Source organism: Chaetodon trifascialis, chromosome 12, assembly GCF_039877785.1.
Source record: "Chaetodon trifascialis isolate fChaTrf1 chromosome 12, fChaTrf1.hap1, whole genome shotgun sequence".
In the NCBI taxonomy this organism is placed as follows: Eukaryota; Metazoa; Chordata; class Actinopteri; order Chaetodontiformes; family Chaetodontidae; genus Chaetodon; species Chaetodon trifascialis.
The window spans coordinates 26,614,643-26,640,966 of NC_092067.1; the positions used below are offsets into that span (position 1 = coordinate 26,614,643).

The 26,324-nt window shown below is 47.6% G+C and overlaps 3 protein-coding genes across 6 annotated transcripts; 2 read left to right on the forward strand and 1 right to left on the reverse strand.

The window, feature by feature from the left end:
• Positions 1 to 3,864: 3,864 nt before the first annotated feature.
• c1ql2 (complement component 1, q subcomponent-like 2) lies at positions 3,865 to 5,516 on the reverse strand. The gene is made up of 2 exons (XM_070975991.1): positions 4,620 to 5,516; positions 3,865 to 4,215 (listed from the first exon to the last, which is right to left on the reverse strand). The coding sequence occupies exons 1-2, from the start codon at positions 5,199 to 5,201 to the stop codon at positions 4,036 to 4,038; spliced, it is 762 nt and encodes a 253-aa protein (XP_070832092.1). The 5' UTR covers positions 5,202 to 5,516; the 3' UTR covers positions 3,865 to 4,035.
• A 12,120-nt stretch (positions 5,517 to 17,636) lies between these two features.
• steap3 (STEAP family member 3, metalloreductase) lies at positions 17,637 to 22,744 on the forward strand. 4 transcript variants are annotated; one of them, XM_070976706.1, is made up of 6 exons: positions 17,637 to 17,961; positions 18,738 to 19,220; positions 19,421 to 19,748; positions 20,971 to 21,170; positions 21,275 to 21,439; positions 21,791 to 22,744. In XM_070976706.1, exons 2-6 carry the CDS (start codon positions 18,744 to 18,746, stop codon positions 22,076 to 22,078), a joined length of 1,458 nt encoding a protein of 485 aa, XP_070832807.1. In that variant the 5' UTR covers positions 17,637 to 17,961; positions 18,738 to 18,743; the 3' UTR covers positions 22,079 to 22,744. The 4 variants fall into 4 exon arrangements, with proteins under 4 accessions (XP_070832807.1, XP_070832806.1, XP_070832805.1 ...); XM_070976705.1 differs by having other exon boundaries at positions 17,637 to 17,952; positions 18,723 to 19,220; XM_070976704.1 differs by having other exon boundaries at positions 17,637 to 17,952; positions 18,726 to 19,220.
• Positions 22,745 to 23,177: 433 nt separating this feature from the next.
• On the forward strand, positions 23,178 to 26,080 carry c12h2orf76 (chromosome 12 C2orf76 homolog). The gene is made up of 5 exons (XM_070976708.1): positions 23,178 to 23,445; positions 23,790 to 23,840; positions 24,463 to 24,500; positions 25,247 to 25,328; positions 25,823 to 26,080. Exons 1-5 carry the CDS (start codon positions 23,316 to 23,318, stop codon positions 25,897 to 25,899), a joined length of 378 nt encoding a protein of 125 aa, XP_070832809.1. The 5' UTR covers positions 23,178 to 23,315; the 3' UTR covers positions 25,900 to 26,080.
• Positions 26,081 to 26,324: the final 244 nt, after the last annotated feature.

The window sequence follows — 26,324 nt, forward strand, 5'->3', positions numbered from 1 at the left end:
TGGAGGACAGAGCGAGAGCTGGGACGTCTCAGGCAGAGGCTTCCTGGATGCCGGAGCAACACGCATACCTGCCTATTCAAAGAAAGCCTGATTGGTGCACAGAAGTGTGTGACATCACCTTTTCCCAACTGAGCCCCGCCTCCGTCAAACCAGCGAGAAGAGCACAGAGAAAAAAACAACAGTCAAATAAAATAACCAAACCGTCAGAAAAGCAGGTGTTCACAGAGGATCTCATCACTTACAGCGAGAAACGGTTTGAGAAGTCAGTGTCAGGGTCTTCACAGGGTCTTCACAGGGTCCCGAACAGGACGTCCAGAGAGCGGAGAGACGGCACAGAGGAAGACTTCTGTTAGCTTTGGCTGATGGACTCTGCACGACACAGCAGCTGTGACTCTGAAACTCGCTCATGTAACATAAGACGAATCAAACGAATCATTTCATTAAACTTTAAAACTACAGGATGTTTTCTTAGTCAGTCATTTTCGTGGCGTCACGCTTGAGATCTGCACACTCGCAGCAGCCTCGTTCATGTTTGGATCCAGTGTGACCTTTGAACTCGTGGAGGTTTAGATTTCAGGGATTGTTTGAGTTCACTTCATTGGATGAAGTTATTCTGATCCACGTTAAAGGCTTCATGTGCCTCCTTCAGAGCGCCTGGGACAGCGTGACCACGTTCTGCTGACCTCTGTTATGTAACGCAGGCTCTGTCCACGCTGCTTCAGGGGCTGTGGGATAAATTGTTTATGCAGAGTCATCATCATCTTCATCTTTATTGCAACTACATGATTGTATTTCTTTTTTTTTTACTTTTCATTTTATGTTTAGTGTTGGAATGTCAATAAAGAGGAAACTCAGCCAGTTTAGCTTTGCACTGCTGTAACAAAGAGTCTAAATCGATGCAGCAGAACCAGATGTATGATTCTACGTATTCTCCTTCCTGCTCACGACCTGGAGCCTACATTACCCACAATGCAACTAGACTGCTAATACTGCAATCGGAGAATCAGATGTGTTATTTCATTAGCAGCTAATGTAGCCTGGTCTGCTCAACAGGTCAGTTTCACTTTCAAACGTCTGCTCTTCCACTGACCCTGACTTGAGTGACATCACTTGAGGACACTCATCAAAGGCTTTGTACTAGTTTTTAAACGTATGCAGTATCGCTTCTCTACCCCTGGAAACACTTTGACATGCAGAACCAGAAACAGTTCCTCTGTAATTAAGAGACAAGTAAAATAAATTTCCACAATACTTCAGAGATCTGGTCTATTTCAAGTCCTGACTGAAAAACCTTTGACGCATAAGACACCGACATTGAAAAGTCTGAGCTTCTGAGGCGCACTTGAAAGCAGCAGAAGTGTCCTCTGTCCATGGTCCTGAAGCAGATTCAGTTCTGTGCTGATCGTGACTTCATGCTAATGGAAAATGTAAACTCAACTCAAAGACTCTGCTGCTGACGGCAGAGCCAACGATCATTTCATTTGACATTTAAGTGGGAATTTAAACAATAACTGCAAAACTCAAAAATGTTCATGTAATTTAAGCTGCTTTAAGAGACTGCAGGCTCATGATTCTCACTGAAGCCTGCTGCAGGTCCATCAGGGAGAACGTCACCGGTCACGGAGAACAAAATGACACCAAAGCAGAAACAGACACACTGAGACTCCATGAGGCTGTGGCCCCGGTGCATGCTGGGACGGTTCCCAGCACACCTGCAGTCACCATGATCCGCTTTCATGTGACTGGCTGAGCGCTGATCAGGGGTCCAACTCTCCACTCATTTTTTATTTCAAAATAAAAGCACTGTTACTCCTGATAAATTCATCCAGGAGTCAAGAAATCAAACCTTAAACTGTCTTATGTGAATAAGAATAAACTGAATTATTTAAAAAAACAGGATCCATGAATTCCAAGAAGGACACAACCAGAATGTGGTGTAAAACAGAACCAGTTAAACGTTTCTTGTCACATAGTTCAGATCAGCTTCTGAGAACGTTATCAGGCGTCGACTTAAAAACACCTGAAAACCTTTAAATCCCTCTTCCTCTGAAACACCTGGACAGAAGGACGACCTGCGTGATCCCATGTGAAGGTCTAACCCTGATGACCCATATTAAAATGCTTCATTACATTAAACCCTGCAAACTCGCTCAATGCAGCCTCAGGTGCGGCCAGCACTCAGGTACCACCTGGCGGGATGAATAACGCATGCTGCCCCGCAGGATGTGACGCTCCATGTCTTAAGGATCTTAAGTGCGTCCTTAACATGCTGCCGGTGTCCCGCAGCTGCAGAGTCCAGGCGGTTTAACGACGACGTCCGTCCTGAATGAGTGTGACGTGCTGAGCTGTTGACTTAATTAATGAGACACTCATAAAGCACGAGGCGCGGAGACAAAGCGTCATCTCAACATTCATCAGAGCGGGATGGATCACTGTCTGCACGAGATATGCATGCAGAGCTGTGAGGCTGGGACAGGCCATCTATCACACACACACACACACACACACACACACACACACACACACACACACACACACACACACACACACACACACACACACACACACACACACACACACACACACACACACACACACACACACACACCCTCTCTCTCTATGTCTCAAGTGTTAAAGGAACTTTAATAAAGGTGCAGCATCATATTAACACTGTTCACAACAGACTTTTACTGTGCAGCAAAAGTCCTGCATTCAAACTCCACCTTAAGTAAAAGTACACAAGTATTATCTGCAAAAGTATCAAGGCAAAAGTACTCCCTGTGCAGTGAAATGTCTCCCGTCTGATCCTCTGTGACTTTATTAGATTGTTCATACTAAAGCATCGATGTTAGAGCAGCATTTTACTGGTGGAGCCGCTGCAGGTGGAGCCGCTGCGGGTGGAGCCGCTGCAGGTGGAGCCGCTGCGGGTGGAGCCACTGCGGGTGGAGCTGCTGCAGGTGGAGCTGCTGCGGGTGGAGGTACTGTTAACTACCTTATGCTGAACTGGTTCATCTTGAACAGAGTATTTTATGAGTTTCATTATTTTTATGTAAAATCTCTTTTGAGAAGTAAAAGCAGATAAATGTAGTGGATAAAAATAACTGTGAAGAAGCATAAAAAGGAAATACTCAGGCATAGTACAAGTACTCTCAAAGTGTACTGGAGTTACTGCACTGGGCTCCATTTGTCACACAGAGCGGGCTGTGAGATCTGGATGAAAGCAGCTGATTAGAGGAGCGTGGCGTCGGAGGCTGTGAAATGATATTTGAGCAGGACGATTGGCCTGCGGCCGCTGTGAGACTCTGTCTGTGAACTCAAAGCTTCATCCTGCTGCACCATCACATCCTCCTCATCACAGAGACATTTGGCCTCAGTTCCACTCCGACTGCAAGTCCAACACCGACGTAGAAAACATCATCATTTATTGAAATTACTGACCAACGTTTATACTGGAATACCAAGACAGATAGAAACATTTCTGGACATTGGACAGTTAACTGCAGCCTACAGCGAAGACGGGTTCACTCATTTCTGCTGGAATAAATATGTACAGAAGTGCATACATACGTATAGACTTTATATATTTATAGTATCTTTGTGAGACACTTTCAAGCAAAAAATAGCATGACAGCACACAGTAATGTCCTCTGTATACAGGTCATCGAGGCCTTTCTGCTGCTCCTCTGCAGGCCGACAAACAACCTGAACTCTGCACAACAACAACAACATCTGGACTGCAAACACAGGCTGAATCCATCGTGTGAAGGCAGACCTCAAACCGCTGGAGGGATAACTCTGAGGGTTTTATACTTCTGAATAATCATTTGAATGTGTTATAATTACACTTATTTCCAGATTACAGATGTGTCAGCAAACATGAAACTATCGTGGAAATAAGTGGAATTATTTCACCCCCCAAAATAATACTAATTCTATAAGAGGAGTGAGGTTTTACGACTGAATGTAGACTGATGTGACATCTTCCTGTCGGTCCGATCAACGCTGTTGATCAGGTGAGCTTTGTTTCTGTCCACGTTAGTCCGGGTACAAAAGGAAACCGGAAAACGTGCTGTATTTGTTGTTGTTTCCGCCGTGCGCTTTGCCGCCGTCCAGTTTGACATAAATCTCGTCCCCGGAGTCCAGATGCAGGACGACGCTGTTGCTGGCGTAGTCGTAGTTCTGGTCGGCGTCCTGCGCTATGGCGCTGGCTCGGACCTGCAAGCGAAGAGAGACAGAGAGCTTTGACCCAGCAGTGAGCGCCCCCCTGCAGGCAGACCCCTGTGCGTCCTTCACAGCAGCACCGACCCAACGCGCGCGCGCGCGCGCCGAGCCTGGAACAACACCAGAGCACCCTGACCTCTGGGTCACAGGTGAAGCGCGAGACAGCTCGTCAGACATTTATTAACCGAAACTGATCAAATCAGGAGCGCACATCCACATCACAGTCAGCGTTTGGACATTATTTTAAGTGCGTAATGCGCTCCATGGATCACACACACACACACACACACACACACACACACACACACACACACACACACACACACACACACACACACGAAGCAAGAACCGTAATTAGCGTGTTTAATCAGCACGCGCACAGCGCAGGTGATCTTTACCTGTCCGTTTTTGCACAGGTCTGCCCACATGCTTGTCCCGTCTCCACCGCGCATCAGCACATGGTAGGTGAAGTAGTAAATCCCAGACACTTGGCACGTGAACTTGCCGGTTATCGGGTCGTAGTGGTTCCCCAGGTTCGTGACGACGTCGTCGAACCTCAACACTTCGTATCCCTCGTGAGGGTTTTTCAGACCCACGTAAAACGCGATCTTCGCCCCGCCGATGGCAGAGCCCAGGTCTCCACCGGTCTCGGTCCGCGCCGTGCCCACTACCCCAGGATACCCCGACTTTCCAGAGTCCCCTCTGTCCCCCGGCGGTCCTCTCGGACCGGGTGGCCCCGGTTCGCCTGGCGGGCCCCTCGGCCCGGGTTTACCCGGCCGACCCGGCTCGCCTTTAGTCCCTTGAACAAAGGACGGGGAGGGGATGGCGCTCAGGTCCTGCATGACCTCCAGAGCCGTGGCGCTCGGCTTGGGGTTGTACGGGTCACAGATCATCCGACAGGTGCCCATCATCTCGTAGTGCGCATCGGTCTTGGAAGTTTGGACCAGCAGGGGGATCGCGATGATGAGAGCCAAAACCATGACGATGCCAACCACCGCGGCGACGATTCTCTTCCTCTGGAGAGTCCGAGAAGCAAGCGCTAAAAAGTCCGTTTTGCTTTGGGACGTAATGGTGGAAGGTGGTGGAGCGCTACAAGTCACGACAGAAAGAGAGTGCACCGACAGGGAGTCAGCGGAGCCCGGGATGAGGAGGAGAGAGAGGAAGAGCCGCGCCGGAGCCCTGGAGCCAGCGCGCCCTGCAGCGGTTGGCGCGGTGCCACTGTCGCTTGGCTTCACGCGGCTGACAGGCGAAATATTCGCTATGGCATGACTGGACGCGGCGGGACTCCGAGCAGAAAGAGGCTCCCAGCGCTTTTTGTTCGGCTGCAACAAGCGAGAGGGGGTCGAGAGCTGCTGACGTAACGAGTTCAGAGCAAAGCCTGTTGCAATTTGGATTAAGACTGCAACAATAATCACGCCATCTTTATGTATGAATTATAAATCCCTCTGCATAGCCTCGAGGGAGCCGGATCAGGAAGCATTACTGACACTTTGAATTTCTAGCAGACTGTGAGACATTTCCTCCTTTATCTCCTTTACAGAAAATCATCTCAATGCAAGTTCTGCTTTTGAGAAGAGGAGCAGAATAAATTAATTTAGAGGGAGGAACAATCTGCATCAAACACGTGAAAATACAGCAAGTTCAACCTGAACTTTACTCTGGATTTCTAAAAAATGTTTGTTATAGACTCACAGGCATCAGAGTGTGTGTGTGTGTGTGTGTGTGTGTGTGTGTGTGTGTGTGTGTGTGTGTGTGTGTGTGTGTGTGTGTGTGTGTGTGTGTGTGTGTGTGTCAGAATAAGAGCAGCTTCATCACTGCATCTGATTTCCTGTTTGTGCCTCCTTCATCTCACATGAGGTGAGACTGCCGACCAGGTCAGGTGACACACCTGCTGTTAGCGGTGGATTGGAGTTTTAATTAAAGGTGTTTCTTATGGGATCGAGGTTTGGTTAAATTACAAATTGTTGTACTTTCTGCTGCTTATGGAGGCAGTGCGACGGTTCTGCAGGAGCGTCCTCGGCCGTGTGGAGGTGGAACGTTAACAGCAGCTGTTTGCTGCGACCTTCAGTCTGACCTCGTGTGAGGAGCTGGAGCTGCTGAAGTTTGCTGCTGTTTGTGCTGATGGAGCCTGCAGCTCGTGCCTCCTCAGCAGGAGATCTGTTTGTGTCACGCATTGCCTCCTTTCAGACAGAGTACGACATCCGGCCTTTGGGGACCCTCTCTGGAGGACAGCATGGGCCCCGGGGCCCCACCACCACCCTCAGCTTCTGAGTGACGAAGAGCCTCTGCAGTTGGGGCCTTCTGAAAGTTGGCTGGAGCCCATTTCCTGTTCGCCTAATCTGCTACTGAGACACGACTTGCCTTCTGTTGTCAGGATCAGCTCATCTTTATCTCCACAGATCAGGATTTAACCTCAGATCCCCTTGTCTCAGCAGGCTAAGCTAGCCGCTAACAAAGCGCCCATGTCGATTTCCAGGAGCTCCCCCACACTGCTGATGAGTGCCAGACACACACACACACACACACACACACACACACACACACACACACACACACACACACACACACACACACACACACACACACACTGACACTCCAACAGGAAGCCACGAGGCCCCACCGCGTCGCCACGCTCCCCGATGGGCACAAATGAAATCATTCAGTGTTGGTGATTAGCTTCCTCGTGCTTTGAGAAAAATGTTTGAATCAAACAGACTCACTCCCAGCTTGATTTTTCCAGTGTGTGTGTGTGTGTGTGTGTGTGTGTGTGTGTGTGTGTGTGTGTGTGTGTGTGTGTGTGTGTGTGTGTGTGTGTGTGTGTGTGTGCAAAGTCGTCCACATTATAAGCCAGAGCTACAGGAAGGTGAAAGACGGCTTCTCAGACTCAGAGTCAGTCTTCAGAGAGCGAGCGCCTTCATTTCAGGATGTGTGATTGGTTATGATGTCACACACCCAGACACTGCCTCTGCACCTTCATGGACGGTGCTGAAGGAAGTCACACACACACACACACACACACACACACACACACACACACACACACACACACTGATCGTGACGGTGAAGGGGATGCTGTGTGTCTTTTTTCATTTTAAATTCAGATGCAGACGTGATGATTTCAGGTCAAAGGAGCAGTTTGTTTAACGTCTGTAGAGGAAGGCAGGCTGAAGACCCTGAATACTTTAAAAAATCAGTGAATGCCACAAACTCTCTTAAATCCCATAAAAACAAATCTGTTGACGGCAGCCGGCCTGTCGCGGTGCCAAAGCGTGCCAGCCTAAGCAGGCTACACCTGTCTCGACGTGCCGCGTCACAGCCATCGTTAATTAACTTCCCATATGCTGCTCATGTCGTCTCCAGGTTGTAGCTGCAGGTTGTGAACGTTCATCAGAGTTTCTGCGTTGTGTGAAAACAGATCTGGAATCAGTATTTAACTGACTGAAATGTGGGCAGATCAACCTGAATACAGCTGAGAGGGATTCAAGAGGATTCACGTTCAATAAGTGGATTCAACACTTCAGTCAGATTCAGACGGAGAGAATCTGATGTCTCCAGTTTTTCTAAAGTACATTTACTGAAGTTCTTCACTGTTTTCTACTCGTACTCCAGCACATCTCACAGAGACTCTCTTCTCCACTAACTGACATTTTCAGTGCAGGACTTTTACTTGTGACAGAGTATTTTTTCAGTGCAGTTTTAGTACTTTTACTGAAGTACTTCCTCCACAGCTGCATGTCTGTTAGGAATGAGAGGTGGCTTCGCCTCCTGTGCATCATGTCAGCGTCTGTGTCCTCCTGCTGCTCAGTGCTCGTCTTCATACGGTCGACTGTGTCTCGGGTCAGAGAACTAACACTAATGACTCGATGAGAAATGACATATTTTAGCATTCAGTTTGCAGGACTTGTGCACTAACACGTCAGCTCTCAGGTTCGCTGAACCTCTGACTGCTCTGCTCCTCGCTCGAGGCCACACAAGCAGTTAGAGACTCTGTAATCACACACACCCTCAGCCGAACATCGCCAGCAGCCACAGCCAGACGCTAACAAACTGTCTCTCACTCAGCTTTTGTTTAAATGTCAGTTTGACACGTTCGGCCGAGCGGCTCAGCGTGCTGCTGAGGGCCACGGCTGCAACACGTTAACACGCCAAGCGGCCACATGTCAGAGGCCGCTTCCTGGCAGCCTGTCGGCCATGATGCAAACGCCTGCATGGCTCTCTGCTACAGCGAGTCAGGATGAAATCATCTGAATGACCGTGTTTGTCAGTAAAAGATAGTAGAAGAAGAATGCTGATGACACACACACATACACACACACGCACACACACACACACACACACACACACGCACACTGCTGACATATTGTTGGAAGATGTAAATGAAGGCGGCCTGAGGTCGGCGTGGCCTGAGGTCGGCGTGGCCTGAGGTCGGCGTGGCCTGTGGCTGTTGGTCTGCAGGCGCAGACGCAGACGCAGACGCAGACGCAGACGCAGACGCAGACGCAGACGCAGACGCAGACGCAGACGCAGACACAGCAGATGCTCATTTCACCGTGAAGGTCATGAAGCATTTAAAGCTGCTGCTGCGACTTTAACAGCGAGTTTCTGCAGAAACTCTGATCAGCGAGGCTCAAAGCAAAGCCAGCGTGCTCGTGTTTGTGTCACATGACTTCCTGTATGTGGCCAAAAGGCTTTTTGTCTGGGTCTGCAATCCAGTGGTGGAAGAAGTACTTCTTTTACTTCAGTAGTAATACTGCAGTGTATGAACACTCAGAATTAAAAGTCCTGCATTCAGACAGTATTACTTAAGTAAAAGTATCAGCATCAAAATCTATGTAAAAAGTACTCACATTTCAGAATAACATATTACTGGATTGTACTTTAAATTATACTTTATAGTATTCTACAGTGTTTTACAGTAATCTCTTATACTGCATTGTAATTTATTTGTTGATTATGTCTTCTATTGATATTTCGATCTGCAAAGTAACTAAAGTATCAGACAAATGTAGTCAAGTAAGAAGTACAATGTTTCCCTCTGAGATAAAGTAGCTTAAAATGGAAATACTAAAGTGAAGTAAAAGTACCACAAAATGTAAATACTTAGTGACATACCACCACCACTGCTGCTTTTGGCCGTGTAGTACATTCATAGTGTTTTTTAATGGGAATCTTGAAATAAATGACTGAAAAACGAATTCGTGTCTGAAACTGGAGGATAAAATGTTCAGAAATCAGAATGAAAAGGGAATGAAGACACGTTTCTTACTGTCATTCAGTGAATGAGTTTGTTTGTCATGTCTCAGTCAAGCGTCCATGTGACGCCGTTAATCTGTCCAGCGTTGGACTGCAGGTCCATGTTTGTTCATCAGCAGCAGAACAGAACATTTTCTTCGCCCTCAGTGGACTTTAACATTGCTGTGACTTGGAGGAAGGTCACTGCAGAACATGAGGTTGCCTCAGTCAAATTAAGCCTCCTCTTCGGCAGTCGGAAGCAGATGTAAATGCATTTTGGTGTATATGGAAAGACAAGAAGGGCCTGGGAGGAAGAACTGTGCGGTTAAAGGAATTAATGAAAAAGAAAGACGGCAGGAAAAGCAGCGTCTCTGTGTGTCCGCCTGCAGGACAGCGTGGAGACACAGACGCAGAGCGAGGAGGCTGATAATGTGAGCCGCCTTCAGCCAAATCACTGACCGACTCTCCGCCTCACGCAGACGCTTCTCTCTCATTTGTGTCTTTGCTGAGACTTCTGGGTAAAACTACGTTTCTCTGCGCGGACAAACAATCTAACAGAGGTGCAGCCGAGGTGGATTCACACTGGAATCTGATCCGAGATCAGTGCCGTCACAGGGCTGTTAACATCTGTCACGTCCCACAATGCATCTGCTCATTGAACGACAGAGAAAAATGCATCCTCACAGCGAGTCAGCGTGAGACGTGCAGAGTAATGTCTGAGCCTCGAAGTGCTGAGCGTGTCCTCATTCACTTCAAGCAGTGTAACGAGCAGCCAATCAGCAGGTGTGTTTGGTGTTTTCCTGACCTTGACCTTTGTGTTTCGGTGCCAGGCTTCATCTGGAGCTCGCGAGGCGTCAGGGGTCTGACTGCTCAGCAGGGCGTCGCTGTGCATGGAGAAATGATTAGATGTTGATTACAGCAAACAGTAACTCGTTCATCATCCGTGTGAGCGGCGTGTTTCAGAGAAGCCGTTCCTGTTGTTTGTTGTTTTCTGCCTCTTACCCAGGCCGAGTCGCAGAGGCAGCAGGACACACGGTAATCCAGGCCTCCCTTTGCCAGCATTGTTTCCTGCTCCTCTTGGGATCCTGAGGCGTTTCCAAACCAGATTAGATACATAATCTGTCCAGCGGGGTCTGGGTCTACCCAGGGGTCTCCTACCAGATGGACGTGCCCAGAAACCCCCCCAAACAGAGGGGCCCAGGAGGATCCTGATCAGATGCCCAAACCCTCTCTGATGGCTCTACTGACGTGATCTATGTGCTCATACAAAGGAAAACACACTGAAATATCTTCAGAAACACATCAAAAGCCAGAATTCTGTTTGAGTAACGGAGATTAAGGACAGAGGGACGCTCGGTGAGATTACCACAGAGATACAGATGCTACTCACATCACTGTCGCCCACATAATCACTGTAATTACACGTACCCTTTGGATATGACTTAGATAAAGCAGCTTACGGCCTGAAAGACCACGACACCGCAGGGCTTCTATCTGAGGTAAAATCAGCCGGTGTAGGACTGATAAACTCTGCTGTCACATGTTAGCTCTCCCAGCAAAATGTCCTCTTTAAGAAAAACTAAATTTCACTGAAGAAATAAATGTTTTGCTTATTTTTCTTTCTATCCATAGGCACTGCTGCTGGCGCTGCAGCTCCCTCTAGTGGCGGCTGCTTAAACTCTTAAACGCATTACCAGCAGTCAGAATTTTAACTCCATACCTGTCCAGTAACACTGAGCCTAAAACACCTGTTCAAGGCTCACAGACTAACTGTTGGCTGCTCTTCAGAACATGTGGGCTGAAATTGTGTATATTAACACTGAAATCCTTGAATTGAGGCGCCTGAGCTGTAAATAAGACACTGAAGTGGCATTTCAGTTCAGGTCTTTATTGTCCCTCAAGGGGAAATTTGGTTTGCAGTGCAGTTCAACATACAAGGGACAGTCAAGGCAATCACAACAACGCCAACAACAAACACAACCACAACAACCATGCATAAAATAGACTGTTATGCATTTTGGCCCGTTCAGAATTTCATTGGCTATTTGAAGTGTCAGTCATCTGCAGACTCGGTTATAATTGGCTCAATCTTGAAGGAGGTCCGTCTGTTCAACGCAGACTGTTATTGGCTGCTCTATGGCAGATTGTGATTGGTCACCTGAGACTCTGGAAACTGGAGACACATCGGCGCGAATCTGTAAATGTTTGCGGAAGTTACAGCTGGGAAAACATGGTGAATGTGAAAGGAGAAAACATCTTTTTGTTGATTATTTTCACGTTTTGGACGAAATATCTTCACTGCCGTGGATCTTCTGGACCTCTGTGGACGTTTCAGACCATGTTTGTCGGAGTGTTATCGATCTGTGGATCAATGAGAGCCGTCAGCGGTGAGTTTCCTCAATGTGTGAATTTTAAAAACGGTTGTTGATCGTTAATCGATTCAGGAGACTCTCAGCTTTTAACATGTTCAATATGAATACAAAGGTGAACGTAACGTTTGTGTCAGGCACCAGAACGAGATATTCTCCCACCCAGGGGCCATTGGACCTGTGTGTGTGGGCGCGCAGGTGTGTGTGCGCGCGCACGCAGGTGTGTGTGCGTGTGGCTGCAACCTTGTGAGGTTACCTGTTGGTCGAACATGAATGAACACATGAACGCAGCAGGTTCATTCATGCTCCTGCTGCATTCATGTGTTCATTCATGTGTTCGTCCATGTGTTCGTTCATGTGTTCATTCATGTTCCTGCTGCATTCATGTGTTCGTTCATGTGTTCGTTCATGTGTTCGTTCATGTGTTCGTTCATGTTCCTGCTGCATTCATGTGTTCATTCATGTGTTCATTCATGTTCCTGCTGCATTCATGTGTTCGTTCATGTGTTCGTTCATGTGTTCATTCATGTGTTCGTTCATGTTCCTGCTGCATTCATGTGTTCATTCATGTGTTCATTCATGTTCCTGCTGCATTCATGTGTTCGTTCATGTGTTCGTTCATGTGTTCGTTCATGTGTTCATTCATGTTCCCGCTGCATTCATGTGTTCGTTCATGTGTTCGTTCATGTGTTCATTCATGTGTTCATTCATGTGTTCATTCATGTTCCTGCTGCATTCATGTGTTCGTTCATGTGTTCGTTCATGTGTTCATTCATGTTCCCGCTGCATTCATGTGTTCGTTCATGTGTTCATTCATGTGTTCATTCATGTGTTCATTCATGTTCCTGCTGCATTCATGTGTTCGTTCATGTGTTCATTCATGTTCCCGCTGTATTCATGTGTTCATTCATGTGTGCATTCATGTGTTCATTCATGTGTGCATTCATGTGTTCATTCATGTGTTCATTCATGTTCCTGCTGCATTCATGTGTTCGTTCATGTGTTCGTTCATGTGTTCGTTCATGTGTTCATTCATGTTCCCGCTGCATTCATGTGTTCGTTCATGTGTTCGTTCATGTGTTCATTCATGTGTTCATTCATGTGTTCATTCATGTTCCTGCTGCATTCATGTGTTCGTTCATGTGTTCGTTCATGTGTTCATTCATGTTCCCGCTGCATTCATGTGTTCGTTCATGTGTTCATTCATGTGTTCATTCATGTGTTCATTCATGTTCCTGCTGCATTCATGTGTTCGTTCATGTGTTCATTCATGTTCCCGCTGTATTCATGTGTTCATTCATGTGTGCATTCATGTGTTCATTCATGTGTGCATTCATGTGTTCATTCATGTTCCTGCTGTAGATGTTTCAGCTCCTTCATCTCCTGTTGCTGCTTTAATCTTCATCAATGCTTCAGATTCTATGAGATCATCACATGTTTGCAGCGCGGCGTCCTGTGAGAACCACGTATCTCCAAAAAGACAAACAGGCTGTTTTCAGCTTTGTGACGAAGCTTTTTCAGCTGATCCAAGAGGCTTTTAAAGAGTTTACTGAGCTGAAGAAGACATGAAGGAACTCTTCGTCCTTCACTTCAGCACAAACACTCAACATCAACTTATCTGGAGATACGAGCTTTTCACTGGACAGGAAGCAGCCTGAAGAGTAACTAAAGCGGTCAGACAGATGTAATGGAGTAAAAGTAGAATACTTTCCTGGAGTAGAAGTATAAAGTAGTATTAAATAGAAATAGTCGAAGTACAAAAGGTCATATTTTGGAACAGGCAGCATCTCCATCACATTAACTCCATCAGACAGCAGCAGTGGGTCAGTGGACCACCACCTCAGAGTCCAGGTCACCTTCACAGAGACATTTGTCCTCTGGGTCGTCTTTTACAATGCAGATTCATGTGAGAGCAGAAGCGCCTGCAGGTCCTGTTCCGGTTCACTGGGCTGCAGAGGTGTTTCATACAAAATAAAGAAAGAGAGGGAAAAGGTCAGAATGACGTAAAACGCTTCAGTTAGCGCCGAAGGCTCCGCTCCACAGATCAATCCTGGATCTGCTCTACGACCGCCATGCTCGGCTTTGCTTTCGTCGTCAGTGTCAGTAAAAACCTGAAAGTCTTTACTGCTGATCAATGGGCTGCTCATTGATTGACAGACAGGCTGACCAATGGCCTGAGGCTGCTCATTTTAACTGAAGACTGAGTCTCCAGCCCAACACGCTCACCACGACAATGCTAACATGCTAATGTTTAGCAGGTGCAATGTTTACCACGTTCACCACAAGAGCTTAGCATGTTAGCATGCTAACAATCGCTGATTAGCATTAAACACAAAGCACAGCCGAGGCAGAGGTGAATGTTGACGGGTATTAATGGTCGTTAACCTGAACGTCTCTAATAGCTGTTGAGACATTTCACTCAGAGCTGCGCCAGCTTCACGGTTCACCGGATTTGGACCATCACGTCATTTCAGTCATCCCTGCTCTGAGTCTGACTGCAGACCATTTCTGATCGTATGTTCAGGTCTGGAATCAAATACAGTTAAATACCCCACGTGATATATTTGACATATAAATTGTCTTTTTGTTGTGCTAAGCTAAGTGTTAGCTGCATGTTAGCAGCATGCTAACACTGTAGCTCATTAATGTTTGAGTGCAGCTCTGTCTTTGTAGGCTTTGTGTTTCCTTTGTCAGCGACCAGCAGAGGTCGACCTTTTCAGGCCTTCACATTGTGTTAAAGGCAGCAGGCGTCCAATGGGACGACAGCGCTAACCAGGAAGACAAAGACATTGTTGGAGTTCTCTGATCACAGACGTTATGAGAATAAAAGTCCTCAGCGTTTCACATCCTGTGCAGCGTCCAAAAGGTCACAGCCGGATCTTTATCCAGACTCGGCTCGTCATGCCTGAAGGCTTCCCTCCGCTCGGTTCCCTCAGAGGTGAGCAGAGCTGCAGGTATAACAAATGAAGCTCCAGCTGAATTTCATTTTCTCATGCAGTTCATTAAACATTTCACCTGATCGATCATTTGGCAGCAGCGCACAAACATCCGTCAGCTGTCAGAGCGCCTCGCTGCATGTTTTTAAGATGAAATGAATCAATAAATCACAAAACTGTCTGTGCAATCGAGTACATGTGCCGTCAGAGAGCTGAACGCAGGGAGGCGTTCCTTAATATCTTCATCCCCTGGAAGTGACGATGACGATGTCTGGACTCTGCTGCTCTGTGTGTGCCGCTCCAGTCGAGTCGCCGTCTGAGCCTGAAATGTCAAACGCCGCCGACCGCAGGGATCCTGTGAGAGGGGCTGCGAGGAAAGGTCAAAGCGTGGTGGTCTCCTTCAAATCAGGCTATTAATAGACCTTCAGTTTTATTAATAACTCTCAAAGGAGCTTTCAAGTCTCACTCGGGTGAAGAAATGTCGAGTTTTTTTAGACACTTTAGTCTCAGACATCCTGCCGGCGCAGCGATGTGTTGATTGTAACAGTGCAGCTCTCAGCCTGCAGTGTGTTTACAGCGTGTGGTCGAGTTACGTACAGCAGTGTGTCTCTCAGCAACACCCAGGAGACGTGGACGTCACCCAGGAGACGTGGACGTCCTGCTCTGGACGTCAGTCTTTGTGAATTTCTGCTCCACAGAAATATTGTAGTTTTTACTCCACTACGTTTGTGACAGCTTTAGTCACGAGTTACTTCACAAATTAAAAAAACACGAAGAGCTTCGAACAGTCGATTGGCAGAAAGTCACTGATCATCTGTTGTTTTAACGGTTTATTGATCTCTGCTGTGGAATCGTGTGATGTTTGATCTTCTCAGATGTTTGATTGGCTGCTTTTCCTCTCAATGATCTCAATGATCTGAGCTTTGGACCAAACAAACATGGTGGAGGCATCACTTTGGGCTCATCGTGACCACATTTCTCACTGTTTTCACAAAGTTTCCAAAGCAATCGATCAATCAATCAATCGATGGAGGAAATGATCAGCAGATTGATCCAGAATGAAAAGAATCGTTAGTTTAAAATGAGCTCCACCTCAACCAACTCCAGCAGGAACATGAGAGCTCTGTGTGGCCTCAGAACAGAAACACAACCCTTCAGCTCAGTGTGCTGCAGTAGAAGAGCGACACCCAGTGGACACAGTGTGCTATTGCTGTACGTCACTGCAGTGGTGGAAAGTAACTGAGTACATTTACCAAGTAGTACATCTCAGAGGTAAACGTTGTACTTTTTACTCCACTGCTTTTACTTGACAGCTCTAGTTAGTCTTCAGGCTGCTTCCTGTCCAGTGAAAAGCTCGTATCTCCAGATGTGTTGATGCTGAATGTTTGTGCTGAAGTGAAGGATGAAGAGTTCCTTCATCTTCTTCAGCTCAGTAAACTCTTTAAAAGCCTCTTGGATCAGCTGAAAAAGCTTCGTCACAAAGCTGAAAACAGCCTGTTTTTTCTTTTTGGAGATACGTGGTTCTCACAGGACGCCGCGCTGCAAACGTGATGATCTCATAGAATCTGAAGCATTGATGAAGATTAAAGCAGCAACAGGAGATAAAGGAGTTCAATGAGCTGAAACATCTACAGCAGGAACATGAATGAACACATGAACGCACAGGAACATGAATGGACACATGAACGCACAGGAACATGAATGGACACATGAACGCACAGGAACATGAATGGACACATGAACGCACAGGACCATGAATGAACACATGAACGCACAGGACCATGAATGAACACATGAATGCACAGGACCATGAATGAACACATGAATGCACAGGAACATGAATCCACAGACAGCAGAGAGAAACACTGACAGCAGCACTTCACCTGCACACCAACAGTTTTACTTTTCACACTGTCAGTAGACTTTGCAGATAATACTTATGTACTATTCAATTCAATTTATTTGTATAGCGCCAAATCACAACAGAAGTTGTCTCAGGACACTTTCCATATAGAGCTGGTACAGACCAAGCTCTTTTATCTACAAAGAAACCAACAATTCCCCCATGAGCAAGCAATTGGCGACAGCGGCGAGGAAAAACTTCCTTTTAACAGGCAGAAACCTCAGACTGAACCAGACTCTGGGTGGGCGGCCATCTGCCTCCACCGGTTGGGTGAGAGAGGAAGAGCAAGAGAGAGAGAGTGAGACAGACAGACAGACAGACAGACAGACAGACAGAAATGTAGTCAGAGAGAGAGACTAGTATTCTGTAGGATTGTGGACGCAGGACTTTGCTCGTAACGGAGTATTTTGTGTCAGTACTTCCAGTGAAGACGTGAACACTGACACAGTCTCTGATCAACATCTGTCTCCGTCTCTGTTTGTCTCTGCTTCACTCTTATGAAACTTTTGCATTATCAGCGGACTGAAGCCGAGGGTACAGCCTTATCTTCCTCTTCAGATGTGATGCCTTCACTTGCTGTCGGAAATATTGCTCAGACAGTAAATACTGCAGTTGTTTACATTTACATCTGCACACTGGAATGATTCTGCATTTAGTTTTATTATAAGGACGGTTATCTCAAATATTTTATTTTCTGCTCAGCAGCCTAATGCAGATTTAACAGCTGCAGACTCCTGCCTGCATTGAAGAGCTTTTAGCGAAGCTGCTAACAGATTGGAAACATCTGGAACATGAAGAGGAAACGGCGGCACATGGCGTCTTTGTTTGGAGTCTCAAACCAAAACGGTTTGGAAACGCTTGTTTAATCTTTTACAGTGTATTTCATTTTGTACCACGTCAGATGCTTTTTCCATAAACCTTCAGTTTTAACTGCCAAATAAATGAAGTTTTATTTGTAATAAAGTCATATTTCACTCTGCTGTGAGGTTAGAAGTGTCATAAAATAGGAGTTTGATTAGAACCTGGACACTGACCTGTCAGGACCGCGGTCGTACTCAGGTGAGGAGAGCTGTGCTGTTTTTAAACCTTATGAGAAAAGGAAAGCCAAAAGTCGGAGCTCAACCGGAGCACCTGAAGGCATCAGTGGGCGGGGCTCCCCGTACACGTGACAGGTCCACAGTCCTCTGAGGCGCAGGGGCTGAGCCGAGCCGCAGTTTCGTTTCCAGTGAAGGAGGACAGGCCGCAGGTGAGCGCTCCGGTCCCGCTTCGTTTCCGGTGTTGACAGAAGACGGTGAGTGACGTTCAAATCATCACGTAAAAGTCAGAACGCGTGTTTGTTTGTTTGTTTGTTTGTGCTGTCAGAGGTCTGTCCATAAAAACATGTCAGCTGGGTCTGTGCTCATCTCCGTCAGCTGTTTGAGGCTTCATGTTTGCGGACTTTAAGGTGAATTTGATTGAAACTTTTTATCAAAGTGAACAAAGAAACGAGCTTAAAGTCACTTTTTCTTTTCATCAACTGGAAAAAATCATCAGATCTGACAAATTACTGCTGAGCTGGAAAGTTCCAAAGTATGAAAATGTTCTCGTTAAATTCTAGTTTTAATGGTTTTGTGACACAGACCTCCTGTTTTAACGTCGTGAGCGTTAATTATTCTCCATTTGAGATTTTGTGTGATGTTTTATTACTGCGGCTCAGAATCAGCAGACTGATCATCTTAACGGGACACAAATGGACATTCAGCTGAAAACAAGGTCAAAATACACATTTAAATAGAAATGACAGCAAATACCAACAACAAATAAATCAATACAAATGTACTACTGAAGGAAAATTGCATAATTAGCAGTAATAGATTACTTGTGGACATGAAGCGTGTGCTCCTGTACAGTGTGTAGACTTTACTTTGCGACTGTAATTAATTAATTAATGATTTGTTGGTGGGCGGCACGGTGGCGCAGCAGGTAGTGCTCGTTTCTCACAGCAATGTCTCATAAAAGCGTCTTAAACCTGTAAGGCTCCACAGTTTGAGTTGTCAGGCTCTCTGTCGTCCTCGCCTCCAGCAGGTCGTGATGGAGACGGACATGAACGCGCCCCTGTTGGCCGGGGGTGCCTCCGACGCCTCAGAGCCCCCGCCCCGCCTCCCAGAAGGCCCCGTGATCGGCATCATCGGCTCCGGAGACTTCTCCCGCTCGCTGGCGATCCGGCTGGTGGCCGGGGGTTTCAGGGTGGTGGTGGGCAGCCGCGACCCGAGCCGCGTTCCCAGGGGTCTGTTTCCTGACAGGGCGGAGCTGCGGTCACAGAGGGAGGCGGCGGACAGCGCAGAGAGGGTGGTGTTCGCCGCACTCTACCCAGAACACTACCACACCCTGGTGGGGCTGAGGGAGCAGCTGGCCGGGAAGGTGCTGGTGGACGTCAGCAACGCTGCCGGGCTGAACCGCAGGGAGCAGTCGAACGCCGAGAGGCTGGCGGAGCTCTTCCCGAAGAGCCGCGTGGTGAAGGGGTTCAACGTCGTGTCCGCGTGGGCGCTGCAGACTGGAGCCCATGATGGAAGCAGACAGGTGAGGTGGAGGCACAGGTGAGGTCAGAAGAGCAGAGTGACACCAGAGTAAAAAACATGTTTGGGACTGATGTTGGTTTGTCTTGACACGAGTGTCTCAGCTTCGTCTGCAGCCGCAGCTGGAGAGAAACACGTTAACATGTAGCAGGGAGACACGCTGCTGCTCTGCACCTGAATCCCTCCGTCACCTCCACCCTCCAGGTGCTGGTCTGCAGCGACTGCTCTGACTCCAAAGCCGCGGTGCTGCAGCTGGCCCGTCGCCTGGGCTTCAGCCCCGTGGACCTGGGGGGTCTGTGTGCATCTGGAGACATCGAGGAGGCGCCGCTCCTCCTCTTCCCTTCCTGGGGAGGCCCCATGTTGGCCACCTTCCTCCTCTTCCTCTTCTTCTATGGTTACAACTTCCTGAGGCAGGTACTGCTGCCCTACCTCGATCGAGGACAGAACAACTTCCAGCAGCTCCCGCTGGTGACGGTGAACCAGACGCTGCCGGCTGTTGCCCTGGTTACGCTGGCTGCCGTCTACCTGCCAGGTACTGAATGATATGAGTCGACCCCACAGGTGTGAGCCTTCAGGGGTGAGGGTGGGTGTCTGTGACGGTCTTGATCAGTGAATCTTAGCGGACTGGAAGTCTGTCTGCAGCACTTCCTTCCCGATGACGTCACACAGGTTGTGTAAGACAGCGAGCTGTGATTGGTTGGGGACCAACGTGAGCTCACACCTGACACAGTGACCATCTAAACACAAAGATCCTATCTGAACGTGAAGCTAATAGCAATTAGCATCTGGCTACCATGAAAGGTGGCACGTTTAAGCTCTTTCAAAAGACGTTATCGTCCACAGAGGTCTGACATCGGTGTGACGCCGTCATAGACAGGTGACAGGTGTGCAACAGAAACGTGTTCTAAGTTAAAGTCAGTCATGGTGAAGCTGTCAGAGGCATGAAAACACAGTAATCCTGAACATTTAACTCAAAGGAAAAGAAGCTCGTTAATAAGTCAGAACAGGAACTTTCAGTTCAATAAGACGTTTCTGAGCTCAGGGAGGACGGAGGCGACGCGCTGCTGGTTTCCTCTGCAGCTGAAGGTGTGTCAGGTGATCGAGAGTGACTCATTCTTTACGGCAGGCTGGCAAAACTCCAGCAGACACGATGAGTAACGAGTCCTGATGTTGAGTTTAAAGTCTGCAGCTCAGAAATATGATTGAAAGCTGGGACGACTCAGAATTCAGTCACAGTATCTTTTCATTTTCATGGTGTGGTTGGAGCACAGGACGCTCGCCCAGCGAAAGAGTGGACTGTTCACTTGGTTTGGTTTGGTTTGTCCCATGAGGACGTGCTGATCGTGTTTTAACATTCGCCTCTTTTTCCTGCTTTGGACAAAGACGCTACTCAGTCGTAAAGTTGTGTCTTATCATCAGGCAGCGCTGCGGCAACACGCATGAATCTGTCTTTGACTTTAACTCGACCTGCAGGGGATGCTGAGCTGCTCTGGTCCTGTGTGTCCTCATGTCTTCTCAGCTGCTCTGGTCCTGTGTGTCCTCATGTCTTCTCAGCTGCTCTGGTCCTGTGTGTCCTCATGTCCGCTGTGCTGCTCTGGTCCTGTGTGTCCTCATGTCCGCTGAGCTGCTCTGGTCCTGTGTGTCCTCATGTCCGCTGTGCTGCTCTGGTCCTGTGTGTCCTCATGTCCGCTGAGCTGCTCTGGTCCTGTGTGTCCTCATGTCCACTGAGCTGCTCTGGTCCTGTGTGTCCTCAGGTCTGCTGGCGGCGGTCTTGCAGTTGACCAGAGGAACCAAATATAAGCGTTTTCCTGATTGGCTGGACCGCTGGCTGTGCGGGCGGAAGCAGCTGGGCCTGCTGAGCTTCCTCTGCGCCGCACTGCACGCCGTGTACAGCATGTGTCTGACGCTGCGGAGGACTGCGGGACAGGCGGCGCAGAATGCAGCTGACCGCCAGGTGAGCGCCGGCCAGGTGAGCGGAATGTTCTCACAGTGTTTGTCCTGAAGTTTGACAGCCTCACTGGTATTTCTGTGTTTTTTCTTTGTTTTAACCACTTTTAGGTGAAAGCTGCTGTAGGGAACTCCTTGGTGGAGCAGCAGGTGTGGAGGTCTGACCTTTACCTGTCCTCTGGAATTCTGGGATTCGGAGTCCTCACTCTGCTGGCCGTCACCTCTCTGCCCTCTGTGGGAAATACCCTCAACTGGAGGGAGTTTACATTTGTCCAGGTCAGCAGATTTGTATGAAAATGAGGTAAAGGTCATGGACCCCAACAGGTCAGGGGGGGTCCAGATGTCCCTGTCCACAATCCACAGCAACGTTGAATCTCCTCCTTTGGCTGCTTCGGGTGTGAAGGAGCAACAGTTTGGCTGTGAGCTCCTCGTTCAGTCTGAGCTCAGATGCTCTGCAGAGTCTCACCCTCTCACTCACACACTGTGTGTGTGTGTGTGTGTGTGTGTGTGTGTGTGTGTGTGTGTGTGTGTGTGTGTGTGTGTGTGTGTGTGTGTGTGTGTGTCATCAGCAGCGAATGATGGATTTGTCCTTCTTGTATTCTTGGAGCTGTCTTTGTGTGTCTGCAGTCAGGACTCGGTTATGCTGCTTTGACGCTCTCCATCATGCACACTCTGTTCTTCGGCTGGGACTTCGCCTTCTCACCTGCAGCGTATCCTTTCTACCTGCCGCCGGTCTACCTGCTGGCCCTCGTCCTGCCGTGCGCGGTCCTGGTTGGGCGGACCTTCTTGGCTCTGCCGTGTCTGACGTCAAGACTGACGAAGATCCGCAGGGGCTGGGAGAGCGCCAGACACCGGCCCCCAAACACCCAGGAGACGACTGAGGTGGATCCTCTGAGAGCCTGCGGAGACATCTGATGTTCCAGATGTGAAGGGAAAGAAATCTGGAGAAGCCAGAAGTGTCTTTTCTCTCTGTGAGAGTCTGAACTCTACCTCCTCCTTCATGACAGCCACAAGAAGGTCAGCCGTCTGTCATCTGCTGTGCCTTAAATTCACTCAAAGGATTTCTTGACTTTAATTCTCAGAAGAATGTTTTGTAATATTGAATCTTTGTAACAGCAGTTCTAATAAAACATATGGTGTTGAAATGAACTGCAGCTCCATATTTCAGTTTGTGTGAACAGCAGTTAGACTTAATTTTACTGTCTGTTATTTCTTAATAATCTCTGAAGTGTCCTGGATGTAAGTGTGTAAACTGTCAGTAATTACAGAGAAAACCGGTTCAGAGACAGTTACTGTTTAATCAGCTGTTGAATTATATCTGCATGAGCTGCTGTGCTCTGACTAAACGTCTCAAAGTTAATGCTTGAGTATTTTATATTTATTATAAACATGTAATCACACTCTAATTTACCTAATTTACCATATTGATTTGGACCAAACGTGGCAAACTGGCGGCCAAACAGTCATTTGAATGTACCTGTATTCTGTTTTTATCCCTGAAGGTTCAACACAGAAACAAAAAGAGAGAAAACTGTTTGTTCTGGCTTGAAAATCAAATAAATGCATAATTTTGTATCTGATAAAAAGAAAATTTGTCAGAGTAGAATGAAAACTCGCTTGAGATAACGGAAAAGAATCTGGTTAACATGTGAAAGATGTTTTTGTTTGTGTCATTTTGGCATCAAAAAGCTGCCACAGTGTCAGAAGCAGTGGTGCGTTCACTGTCTGTTGTATTTACTGAAGCGCTTTTTAGCGGTGACACGCCTGCTTAGCTCTTTTGGGGGGGGTAGTACATTTACTCAAGTACTGTAATTGAGTACAGACTTGAGGTACTCCACTACATTTCAGAGGGAAATATGGTACTTTCAGTATTTGACAGCTTTATTTCCAACGTGTCACCTTTACGTTTCTCCACAGAGGCAGCTGGCGGTATAAACAGCCGCCTGCGTCAATAACCACGAAGAAGAAAACGATTCGCTCGGTTATCGACTCGTCTAGTCTTCGCAGCTGAATGTTCTCGATTGTTCTGGTCTTACGACACCGCTTGCCTCTGAACTCATGCTAAGCTAATCACACTGATGCCGAACACCGCGGCTGTTTGTGACAGAGCCGTTAAAACAGACTTTAGTCCGCGGGGGCGACCAGCGGCGGGATGGCGGCCGAAGCGGTGGTCACTGTCCGCCTGGTGAGGTCCTTCGAGCACAGAAACTTCAAACCGGTCGTGTTTCGCGGAGTCAACTTGGACCAAACGGTGCTGGACTTCATGCAGTTTGTCAGAGACGGTGAGAACAGACACATTTGACAGAAGATTTCAGGTAAAACGTCGAAATATGTCGAGAACAGAGTGTGACGGAGCAGGCTGCTTCCGGTCGTTTGTCACGCTTCCAGGCTGGTTGGGTTACAGGTTTGAGTTTCCTGACAGTCCAGGTCTTGTCTTAGTTTGGACTGGTGTCTCCTCACAGTCCTTTGCTCTGTTTGGGACCGTCTGCTCCTCCAGGATGGAGGCTTTTGCTCGTAATATTACGACTCTTATATTACGAATTTATGATCTAAATCTCGGATCTTTTCCTCAGTGTGGTCTAATATCTGTAAGTCACATCATGTAACATCCCATAATTTCTTCCAGATATTGCAACACGTCCCGGCCTTCCTCCCCCCTTCAAGAAGTACTCTTACGGTACGTCTGTCTGACGTGTGTGTGTGTTTTCTAATGATGTTCAGTGACGAGGATGAGGCCTGATGAAGAGCAGACTCAGCAGCACAGTGACCTCTGGTGGTTTGTGAGAGTCACAGCAGCCGTTCGTCTGAAGCCACAGCTGGACAGCAGCTGCTTTAAAGGCTCAGGTGCTGCAGGAAAGGCACATGTGTTAATGGAAATGTGAAATAGATCAGATTCAGCCAAGTTGCCGAGTAGTTTTCACACGAGACATTTCTCTCAGTATTTAGGAGCATAAAAATCCACATAGTAAGAAAATAATAAGAGCTGCATCTTCAATGTAAAATAGATAAGCGTGTTTCCACATGAGAAGAGGGGTTCAGTGTCTCAGATGACAAACACTCTCAGTGTAAAGAATCTAATGATGATGATCATAACAAACGCATCATCCAAAAAGCCAACACGTAAAAGATTTAAGCTGACATCAAAGTATGAACGTGCGTTTCTGCTGTGGTTCTGTTGCAATCAGCCAGTTACCTTCGCTTCAGTCTCACCTGCTGTCAGGTGCGACTGCTCTCATACAGACTGCTGCACATGTCAGCGTCTACGAGCTCTGCATCTGATTCATCTGCTCTTCTTTCAGACACGATGAAGATCACCCACCAAGCACACGGAGCAAAGGTATCTGTCTAAAGGAAGCGTGTGAACGAAGGTTTGTCACCGACCACTGAACGATAAAGTTCTGACGACTGAACCGAGCATCGAACAAACAGTTTGAGGGGAAAACACTGACTTCCTGCCGAGCAGCAGACAGACAGAGACGAGCTGGTGGATGTAGTGACGCATGTAGGAGGTGGAGGAGACCAGAAACAGCTGAAAGAGAGAGAACGCTCAAATCTATTAAAGCAACTTTAACATAAGGAAAACCCTCTGACATTTGGTGTTTTAGCATCCAGCGAACGTTCACGTCAGTACCCTTCACGCTGCGGTTACTGTGACGTCCCACCTGTTCAAACTGTCCAACAGGCTAAGCTAGCACTGCTAACTGTTGCTACAAATAGCACTGCTAGCTTAGCCACCGCAAGTATAACGTTCATGAGTGACAGCTGCCTGCAACGAGTCGACGCGTCGACTTCTTCCCCAAAACGTTCAGACACGAGCTCCAGTTTATTCCGTCACACCTGGAGGAGCTGCACAGGTACAAACAGCTGTGATTGGTCGAGGCAGCTAAAAGCTAAAAGCTGGAGGACTTTGGTTCTTCGTGGACTGAATCATTTGTTCGTTAACATTGAATGAGTGTGTGTTTGGTCACATTTCAGCCTCAAACACTGAGATTTATCCTGCAGTTAAAAACATCCCCCGGCTGCATGTTTCTTACATCAGTGCTGTTTTTCATTTGAGTGAAACTGTTTGTTCTTCTCTGGCAGACCAACGAGCTGGTGATGAGCTTAGAAGACGATGAGACGCTCATTCTGCAGAACGACCAAAGCCTGCGAGCCGCCGGCGTCGGTGAGAGTCCGTCGTCAGTGTTCAGTCAGCGCTCAGTGAAAGTCTGTTCTCCAGTAAAAGTACAGTTACTCACATGAAAAGGAAAAGTGAAGCTTTGAACCAAGCTGAATACAGCTAACGTTAGCTAGCTCACCACATTTTAGGCATGGATCAGTAAATGATCAGACTGACATCTGTCTGCACGCTGCAAACACGAGCTGCTAACGGCTAACTGAGTCCACGCCACTTCCTGTTTACATCCAACCACCAAAACTGATGTTCAAAGACGAAATTATTATTTTTAGACGGGTTCGTTTCAGCGAAGTGGAAAGAAACAAAACAGAGTCGGTTAATGGTTCCAGTTCCACTCTGCCTTTGGCTGCAGTGAATGTGGGTCCTGCTGTGATACGCTGAGCCAGAGAGAGGCTGATACGACGATGACAATGATGATGACGATGGTAGTGATGAAGAGCTGCTGGAGGTTAATGACGGCGTGTTTCTGTTTGTTGTTTCAGTGAATGAAACAGAAGTGGCCTTCTTCAGGAGCGAAGACTACGGTCTCTACAAAGCAAACCCCAAAACCTCGTGGTGACCTCAGATTTTAATTTACAGCAGAGCAGATTCTTAACGGGTGGAGGTCAAAGGTCAAGCCCAGCGTGAGCAGGGCGCAGCTCATCTTCCTCCACTCTGCCTTTTTATTTCTTCTGTGTCCCTGCTGCTGCTGCTGCTTCTCTGTTCTTTTAAATTTGTTGAATAAAGTTTTTTCACAGCTGAAGTTTCCTGAATGTTGTTTTTTTAAAGGTTTTATCAGAGAAACGTTTCCTGCGCTGAGCGAGCGAGTCCGTGTGACAGCGAGTTAAAGTGAGTTTGGTCTGTTTCCTGTTTCTCTGTGAAGAGCCGGCAGGAAGAGGGCGGCGCTGGTCCGTCCTGAAGCCCCCCGCGGTGACGGCCGGCGTCAGGGTGCAGCAGCAGCTCCGTCAGCGGTACATGAAGAGTTTCACATTTTCAGTCCATTTC